The following is a 10,196-nucleotide window of genomic DNA, read 5'->3' on the forward strand; positions in this document are numbered from 1 at the left end:
ACTATTTTATTGAATTACTGAATTTTAATATTTTACTTAATTTAATTGCAGTTTAATATTACTGAATTTTACTAAATTTAATATTAAATTGCAGTTTAATTAAATTGCTTGGTATTGCTTGGTATTAATTAAATTGCAGTTTTTTAATTATGCCTATTTGTATTATTTTTTAATATTTTACTGAATTTAATATGGTTTTCATTTTGTAAATGAATAGGCGAATGTCTCATATCTTCGTCCCGACACTATTGACCAGATGGAGGTTGCTATCAGCACCTACTATAGGGATTCGCATTTTCCGGAGCTGGTTGAAACTTTAAATGTGGTCGGCGAACAGTGCAATGAAGGGTTATTGGGAAGATTTAGAGAATCATGTTTTGGGCATTTCACTGATTGGAGGCCCGGCCCGAAGAGAAATAGAACATTACACTAGATTGTATCGAGGCAGATTGTGTCAGAAGCCGATGAGATGTGCTTCTTTTTGTGCGGAGCACGAGTCAAATTTTCCCCTGCGGACTACGCATTAGTGACTGGGCTCAATTTCGGGGGATCGATGTTCGATGCGACTTTACAGCACGACTACAGTCGCGTGGAGGCATACCGACGATTCTGCGGTGGGCGAACCATGACAATACAGGCGCTCATCAAACGCGTGTGCAATTTGGATCGTCGAGTGGATGATGAGGATGGGAGCCTGTACCTTCGTGTTGTCCTCATGTGTGTGGCTCACACCCTTGTTCTTGGGTTGGATGCGCGGGTACAGCCGTGGCTTTGGGTGTTGGTGGATGATCTGGCTGCATTTGATAGATTCCCCTGGGGCGCGTATTCGTATAAGATGTTATGCCATTATACGACAGAGATAGGAACCGGCGAGAAGTATCACTTCTACGGTCCTTCGTGGGCTTTATATGTCTGGGCATTGGAGCGCGTCCCGGGCCTCGGACAGATGGTGGCAGCATCTAGCGGTGATCCGACAGCGCACCCTCAATGTTTGAGATGGACTTTCAGGGGTAAGCCCCGGCTTCACGGTTTGCGAGATCTATTTGAGGGACAGGTAATCAGTTATTTCAGAGTTAGTGTTTCACCGTTACTGGTTTTACTTATGTTCTAATATATTATCTATGTTGCTTTCTAGGGTGGTGTCCTGCCCCTGGAGCCCGATGGTGACGATCTGGCGAGTCACTACTTCATATCAGCGCTGACACCGGGCGAACTCTCGGTGAGCTTCAGGCCCCCCGACAACCTATTAGCTCGGGGTGTCCAATTTCCACAGCACACCGGAGCCCGTGTTGTGGAAGAACGCGGGGACGAGGATGATGTACCTAGACAACCTCGTATGACTCGCAGTCACAGTGTTCGGGGCCTTGTGAGGGATGCTCGACCCCACGAGTCGGCTCATCATTCAGTAGATCCGGGAAAGCGCCCAGCGCCGCATACTTCTTCATCGTCGAGCGGATCTCGGACTGTATCCAGTTCCAGCGAGGGTGAGGTGGACCGTAAGTGGGTGAAGAAGACGATCCGTCAGGAGATTAAGAAGGCCTTCGGCAAATTCCTGGATAAACTGAAGGGCAAGGGCAAAAAGGATAGTTGCAAGAAGAGCAAACATTTCTGAGGGTCTGACGCCCCTGATGATGATGACCAGCGACGGTCCCCTGATGATTACCAGCGACGGTCTCCTCCAAAGCACAGAGCCCCACCCAGTGCTTCAGGGCCCGACGCTTCAGGGCCAAGCGTTTCACGTCCCTGCGACGATGACCCCCGCGATGAGGAACCACGCCATCCAGAGACCTAGCATTATGTTGCACGCCCTTCAGATTATGATTCTCGCCCAGCAGAGACCCCGGATTACAACGAGCAGTGGCGGTCCATGACACAGTCTGGTCAGGACGACTACACACCGGCCCAGCAGACTTTTGACTGGTCGACCTATGTCTACCCTCATGGCTCTTCTCCATTCCTGCGACCGCAGTATAGGACAGAGTCCCCGATATACTTTGCTGAGCCGCTCACTTCTGTTGCACCATATGAGTGGGGACAGTCTAGTTCTGCAGGGCAGGCTCATACGGAGGAGCCTGAGCCACAGGCAGAGCAGCCACAGGCACTGCTGCTGCAGCCCCATGCAGAGCAGCCACCGCGTCGCAGTCAGAGGGTGAGGCGTCCGTCTAACTTTCAGAGATCGCCTTGGGTTAATAGCCGAATGCCACGTCCAGTGACACAACACTGCAGTGACCATTATGAGAAGTGGGTTGCTAGATGTCGAGCGGGTAGGGCTGGTGAGGTGTATGTCAAGGCCAGTGGTGGTGTGCGGGAGTACGACGACTTTGCGCGGGTGGAGAATGTCAGCCAGGAATTTACTTGATGACGTAGATATGAATAACACAGTCATAGTAGACACGGATTGGTTTGTAAGTAAACTTTCATTATTTATATGTTTTCATTGGTGCGGATATAAATTATTAATTACTTATTTGATCTGTAGATATACCTCAAGAAAGAGTGGGACGCTCTATTGGAGAAGTGGGCAGGAAGTGAGTTCGGCCCCAGGGAGTTTCATGTATTGACTAGTACAGCAATGGCTGATGGTTGGGAGCCTGAGATAGACTGGATCTGCGCTGTACGTGGAAAAGCACTTCGGGGCCATGAACTTCCTCCTGGTCAAATAGGATGGATGGATGCCACACAGGTAATCAGTTAAACAATTATTTGTCATTAGTCATTTGTGCTTTATCGTTGTTTCTTATCAATTCATTGTGGTTTGTCATAGGTTCTCATGCCAGTCATAATTAGCCACCATTTTATCCTATGTCGGATTCGGTTAGGAGAAGCCGTTTGCGAGCTCTATGACTCAGTATTCCATAATCTTAGTGTTCAAAATCAAAGGGCTCGATATGGTGACCTACTACCTTTACTGAGATTGTTGCCAATTGTCCTTCAGTTGTCGAAGTGGCTAGACGACACATCCATTGATTCGACAGTGGCAAATGAGAGGTGGCCAATTATGACGGCGGAGGTTCAGTTTCAGCAGCAGGACGTTGTCAGCTGCGGGCCTTTCATCTGCATGTATGCTGAACGACTGATATCTGGCTCTCCATCCATTGAGTGGGGTAATAGCAACGTGAGGTCATATAGGAGCAAGATTACTAGATCTATATTTTCGTTGTGTGAAACTTGGAAGGCCCGATGCAGTAGACTTGGTATTACATAGTGTTGTATATTGTTACATTCATGTGTGGTTCTATTTGGTTATTCAACGAACTTTATTTCCAGTTAATCATTTCAGCTTATCGAATAATAAGATAATTCAATCAATATCATTAACTGTTACAACACACAAATACAAACCACTACTCCCTGGGCTCAGTCGCCCTGCCAGCGCACGTTCTCTTGCTGTGTCCTTCTTCATGGCAGATGCTGCACTTCTTTGGTTTACGACGCCTGATACTAGAAGACTCATCTGCTTGTGTGCTGCTGCCTTCACCACCACCTCGATGTCTACCTTCTTTTGGGCGCCCCGATTGACCTTTTACAATCAGAGGTAATACAACCTGCTCAGCGATGTGCTCGGGAACCAACCACTGGCGTCTCGACGGGAGATTATTAACTTCGCGAGAGTAAGTATCGATAAGAAATTCGTTCGTGTAGTACGAGTCTACATACTCCGCGATCGTATCACCGGTCTCACTATAAAAACAAACAAACTCCGACAGTAATCAATATAACGAACATTAGAACATATTTACATTTCACTGAACCCGCCTTAGAAATAATGCTCGTACCTTATTGCAGCGATTGAATGAGAACAGGGCAGTTGGTCTAGCTGGAATACTCGACATTCGCATTTTTTCTTCTCCAGATCCACCTTAAAGCTTCTGTCAGCAGTTTGCACCTTATACTTCATGCCACTCAACCTTTGTGCAGTGTATCGACGACTTTTTTGGACTTCAATAGCTACCCTTTTACCGGCCTCAGCAGTCAAGCCTTGCTCGATTTGTTGTGCAGCCCTTAGTCGCTCGCTGAACCATTTCTCAATAACAATTCTGATTGCCTCTAACATCGAGCAGATAGGAAGTCTTCTTGCCCACAACAATCTGGAATTAAAAGCTTCAGCAGCATTTGATGTCATAAAACTGTAGCGTCGCACAGGCATAGGACACATCGAACGAGCCCACTTTTCCTGCCCAATCCCCATTAGTTTATCGTACGCGGCTCTCTTCATAACCTTCAGGGCGTTCATAGCCCTAGTGAAGTCGGACTTCTCGTACGCAAATGCAGCTTGTCGATACACCTCGACCACTGCCTTACCGTAATGCTTCAGGTTATTTTGCAAATGGTAGTAGCATAGGCCGTGGGTGGCATTTGGTAACTCATTCCTGATAGCATTGGCAATGGAGATATGTTGATCAGAGACAATCAAAAGTGGATTGGCTTGGCCATAAACACGTCGAATGCGTGACATGAAATAAGTCCACGATTCATCGTTCTCTTTCAGGCCAACACCATACGCGAGTGGGAACAAACTCTCGTTGCCGTCCTTCGTCACTGCAACAAACAAAATACCCCTATTCTTGCCCTTCAAGTGTGTGCCGTCGACGACAATCACTGGCCGTAAGCTGAACATGAAAGGGGTAGCCGAAGCTGCAAGAGCAACAAATAAGTGTTTGAATCGGCCATCATCGTCAACTTCCCACTCCACCATCGAACCGGGATTGGATTGTCTCAACATGTATAAGTACTTGGGCAGCATCTCGAAGGACTGATCATGTCGACCATAAACCATCTCAGTCGCTCGATTACGGGCTCGCAATGCAACATCGTACTTGATCTGTACGCCAAACTCATGTCTCAGCTCCAGCTGGATGGCCTTCGGCTTCAAGATCTCGCAGTCGTCGTGTATTTTCTGTGCTAAATATGCTGCGATGACTTTTGCGGGGGCCTTTATTCGCGCTACGCGCCCTAGCTCACCGTCGCATGAGTGCTCATTGGTGAACTTATACACTCCCCAAATGGCTCCATCTTGTGACGATGCATGGAGCTTGAAGGGGCACGTATCTGAATGCTTGCATTTGAAGTAAATTCGTCTGCTGTCTGATTTGGTGACAGAAAATTCATTGCCCTGCTTCATGTTCCACAGACCGATTGCAACGATCAGATCATCTTTGCTATTGAAATACATATTCTTTGACAACTCCCGAGGCAGTAGCTGATAATCTTCAATATCCACAAGTGCCGCTGCAGCGTCCAACGGGATAACCGGAACTAACCAATTAGTTAGTTCATCTGCTCCAGGAACCTGTTCGTCATCATCGTCATCGATCTGCAAATTCTGCCAACCTGCATATTCAATCCCCGCCCTTCTCACGTTCTCTGGCTCCGACAAGTCTTCAGAGGTGCTTGTATCAGTCTCGGCTTCAGACGATGGAACATAATCTTCATCTACATTACCAGCATTCTCCACAAACTGAGGCTCGTACGTATATTGATCATCAGCTGGACCCCAACAACGATCAGTTGTTAGGTGATCGTAATGGTACAGATTTGGCTCATCCCATGAAGGCCAACCCGTTGACTGATCATTACCCCAAGTGACCGACGGTTCAACAATTTCTTGCGCCGGTGAATCTCCGGCTGATAGGTCTAAATAAGCATATCTTTGGATTGCTTCCAATCCGTCCCCACCTTCGAATGTTGCACTGGATTCACCTCCATACCCGGAAGATTGAGGGAGATCGAACGAAGGAACATATACTCCTCCACTATAATCGTCTTCGACAACATAAATCTCAGGAAAATGTGGCTGGGACACCAGCAACTGAAGCAAATCATTGGCATCGGCAAGAAGATTTTTACTGTATACCCTGCCATTTAATCCCTTCGTCAAATAATACAAGCTGTAATTAGTGCTCAATGAATTCTCCAACATCAGGTGATTTATCATGTACACCGTAGTGGCCATTGTGTCTCCGAAAATATGCAAACTCTTTGAAGAGTCGTCGATGTACTCATAACCATTGAAGCCACCTCCATAATTAATCAAAAAGTATCTCCCATATTCATTCATCTACAGAAAAAATAATAAATAAATAAATATATGATGTAAAAGGAATAAAATGTAAAAATACAACATATAACATGTTAATACACTCGAAAAGCATCTGTCCGCCCGGGGAAGTTTCCGAGGAAATGTGTCCGGCCGTGTATTACATAATATATAATTACACACGGCTGAACACATTTTCAAGAACACTTGTCCGGGCGGATACATGATTTTCGAGCATATTAACATGAGTTATGTAGCAATATATATGTATAGAACTAAAATGCAACTAATAATTACTAATTAATACTTTAAAACATGATAGAATGTGCTCTAATTCACATGTATTTCCTCCAAACGTAGCTTTAAATCATAGTATGCTAATAATTCACATAAGCATATAGGATCAAACAAAACATTGAAAATAAACAATAACCAACTTAAATTACATTTCAAACGTAAAATGACATACCTTTAAACGTTCGGATGAGAGAATTCACAAATAATAGCTTCACCACTTGGAAAATATTAGAATTTCTAATGAGTTTGAGTGTTTTTTCACTTTGAGTGTTCGGATGAGAGAATTCACTTATATATAAACAAAGATTCCTTCATTTCACGTGAATTTCAATGAAATTAGAGTGTTTGACATGAATACTTTACTGACAAGGCTATTTCACATCATATTTGTCGTTTATCATCAATTTTAAAAAAAAATATATGTCCCTTAATTGAAGGCTAATTAATCGATGGAATATAAATACTAAAAATTAACACAATCGATATTAGCACTCAAAACACACAATGGAACCAAAAAAAGATCTATCCGACCGGAACAAATCTGTGTCCACCCGGTGAAACATTGTGTCCGGTCGGACACTTGTTTTTGCCGGTCGGACACATGTTTTTTTTTGTTCCAATGTGCGTTTTGAGTGCTAATATCGATTGTGTTAAGTTTTAGTATTTATTTTCCATTGATTAATTAGCATACGATTTAGTTCTAAAACCTTCGATTTTAATTCAAAAATAAATAAATATTATTTTTTGTTTCAGTCTTTCACTTTTTCCAACACTTATTTGACCGATTTCAATCTTTAAATTGATGACATTGATGATTCTTACACCTTTAACAACTTTTGGCAGGAATGTCTAAGAACTTTTGCGGAAAACAATGCACATCCATCACAAAGAAAGGGCATTTTCGGCAGTTCACACATTTAGGGCATGGAGTGCTTTACATAATAAGAGAGGACATTTTTCAAATTTTGCATAAGAGAAAGGGCATTTTAAATTTCGCCTCTTTTATATTTTTTTAGTCCATGATCTATTAAATTTTCAAGAGCCCAATATCAAACTTTTCTTTCGCAGCACACTTGATCTGCCAAGAAACCCAGATTTCAACACCAAGAGATCACGTGTGAAAATAGATAGAAAAATCTGCCCATATTTTCCTTAAAGGTGCGTTCTCTTTGATTCTCTTTGGTTACGAAGAATAAACAAAATTTCACCCTTTAAATATTTCATCTTTTTTTCCACATATCCTACTTGACCCTTACTCATTTCTCATTTACACTACAAATAAGGGATAATATTATTCCTCCAAAAATGATGTGATAATATTATCACTCCTTTATAGTGTAAATGAGGAATTAATAAGGGCCCAGTAGAAAATGTGGAAAAAAAAATGAAGAATTTAAAGAGTGGAATATTTTGTTTATCCTTCCTTTTCTCATAATAAATTTACGACAACCGAAGAAAACGCAACCTAACTAGATTAAATTATACAGAAGGCTTTGATTTGAAATCATCCACGTTACCTTCTTCTTCCCATCTACTGCCTTTGTCTTCTTTAAATTACCCACAGCCCTACCCCATACACTTCACCACAGATGAATCTCATCACTTTCATCTCAATTATACTTCCCAAAATTCGATTTCTTCCAAATAAAAGCAAACAAACTTCGCCCTTTTTCTTTACAGAGGCGCCTAAACAAGAGCAGCATAAGCAGTAAAAAACATTCACCTCATCAAGGTTCTATCTTCATACTCAATTTCGTACAAGACTTGTTCTATATTTCACAACACCAATATACATATTCAGTTTCATATATTACTTGCAGATAGAACAGAAGCAGAGCTCAGCCCTCTTCATCTTCTTCATAATCACATCACGGTAGTTTCCATCTTTACTTCATTATTCCCACATTATTCTTTTCGTTCTAATGAACTTTGATGACACACGAAACCAACAAACAAGAAATATACGAATAAAATTCTGCTGATTTAAAATCATCATAGACAATACCATCAAACTTGTGCCTTGACATTTACACTTTGAACTGGACTCTTGTGAAGGAATTGGAGAAACACATAGAAGAACGAACCCTTAAATTTTTGATAAAACTTCAGTCTTTACAGCTTCGATCTTGCTGCGCTTGATTCTTGTTGTGTGTGTTAGTATGGCGTGAGTTCAGTCGGGGCTAGGAGGGGTTGAAGCAGGGAGAGCGGCGGCAGCGGCTGATGGGCTGCTGCTGGAGAAGGGGGCGACGGTGAATCTCGCCGTTCGCCGTGAGAAAAAGAGGCGGCGGAGAGGTGAAGGGGGCGGCGACGCGGCAGCCGTGGAAGAGAGGCGGCGACCGCAGCTGTTTATGGCGAGAGAAGGGATAGAGACAGAGAGAGTGGGGCGAGATGTTGAGAGGGAGAGTCGGAAGATGCAGATGTTGGTGGGGGTGAAGGTGATGAGCGCCGGCGAAGCGCCGCCGGTCTTGCTGGAGGTGGACGACAGCTTGGGAGAGAGAAAAGCGATTTCTGTGAGAGAGGGAAGTGGCTTGGGCTTGGTTTTATTTCAGTTGGGCTCATTTAATGGGGTTTCAGCATAGTCTTTTATTAGTGTTGGGTTGATTTAATTGCTGGGCTTATTCTTTTTAAGTTGGCTCTTTTCTTAATTGAAATTTGAGCTTTAGTTATTAAAGAATTAGGTTGCCAATTATTTATTAATTGGGCCTTAATTTAAGTTGGTTTAATTTGTTTTGGTGATTAATTAACTTAATGAGCGTTTATACCATGTAAGAATGATTTGAGAAATTAGAAAATGTTTTGATTACAAAAAAAAAAAAAAAAGATTTTTACCCATTATGCATGTTTAGATAATTATTTCAAAAAATATTTCTTCACGCGATTTATGATTTTTATGTGCATATAATTATGTGAATTATATGCCATGTGATATAATGAAGTAATAAAGTTATAATATGTTTTTGCAATAAAATATTTAAGCATTTAAATTGTTTTTAAGTTAAAAGTCAAGCAAGGGTATTGTTGGTGCCCTTACCTGAAAATTTATTTTCAAGTTTATAAAGTGAGTTTTAAAATCCGGGCATAGCGAATCAGAACTTAGTAGCCTCATTTTGCTATTATCTAAGGCTAGTATCACGAGACCTATTAAGATTAGATTATCTTGTAGGCTCAATTGACCAAGATGATTAGCATTGCTTTTACGAGACGAGTTACGTTTAACTTCGGACTTTGTCCAATCAAGGTGGGATTTATTTTACATAAATGTATCTTGAGTTATATAAGCTCTGATATTTCATGAAAATGTTCGTTTATCCAATATAAATGTTTTTATGTGCGTTCTGTATTTTTAATGCTCGCATAAGCATCGATCGAGATTCTCATTTGACCTAACACGTTAGATGAGGATTGTGTACACAAGGTTAGTGGCTCGATGGGTTGATCGCCATCGTGCACTAACAAAGCTAAGAGGCGTTATAAGAGTGCTTGTCTGGATGTGTTCCGAAGTACAGTTATGATTATTGATCTGACCGGGTGCGTCCCGAGATTGATAAATGGGAGAAAAGAAAGCGATCCGTCGGTGGCTAGAGGTCCGGGATCATAAGCAGCGAGTAATAATCGAACGTTACTTGGCGCGCCACTTAATAAGAAAAGTTTTGTCATGCTTAGAAGTGGATTTCTGTTTTAAAACCTTCTGAGTCATGATTGTGATATTGGATAAACTGCTTGACTATTTCATAAGATGTTTCGAAAACTCATGCCCACTGAGTACACTAGTACTCAGCCCAAATTATTTTCAAATGTTTTCAGATTGATCGGTTGGTGCAGACAAGGTTGAGTTGAGGCTAGGGTTTCACGCTGTCTTTTG

The 10,196-nt window shown here is 42.3% G+C and overlaps 1 protein-coding gene across 1 annotated transcript; it reads right to left on the reverse strand.

Moving 5' to 3' along the window:
- Positions 1 to 3,344: 3,344 nt before the first annotated feature.
- LOC131018434 (uncharacterized) lies at positions 3,345 to 6,058 on the reverse strand. Its single transcript, XM_057947156.1, has 5 exons — positions 5,977 to 6,058; positions 5,291 to 5,487; positions 4,702 to 5,113; positions 3,777 to 4,539; positions 3,345 to 3,681 (listed from the first exon to the last, which is right to left on the reverse strand). Exons 1-5 carry the CDS (start codon positions 6,056 to 6,058, stop codon positions 3,345 to 3,347), a joined length of 1,791 nt encoding a protein of 596 aa, XP_057803139.1.
- Positions 6,059 to 10,196: the final 4,138 nt, after the last annotated feature.

The sequence above is a fragment of the Salvia miltiorrhiza genome, chromosome 3 (assembly GCF_028751815.1).
Source record: "Salvia miltiorrhiza cultivar Shanhuang (shh) chromosome 3, IMPLAD_Smil_shh, whole genome shotgun sequence".
NCBI classification, from domain to species: domain Eukaryota; kingdom Viridiplantae; phylum Streptophyta; class Magnoliopsida; order Lamiales; family Lamiaceae; genus Salvia; species Salvia miltiorrhiza.

Bases quoted from the DNA above. Each gene is read 5' to 3' on its own strand.
- LOC131018434 (XM_057947156.1), bottom strand. From the start codon at position 6,058: ATGAATGAATATGGGAGATACTTTTTGATTAATTATGGAGGTGGCTTC. The intron at 5,488-5,976 runs GTTTGCATATTT...GTTGGGGTCCAG, and splicing joins CATCGACGACTCTTCAAAGA to CTGATGATCAATATACGTAC. The intron at 4,540-4,701 runs GTTCGATGGTGG...TGTTTGTTGCAG, and splicing joins GTTGAGACAATCCAATCCCG to TGACGAAGGACGGCAACGAG.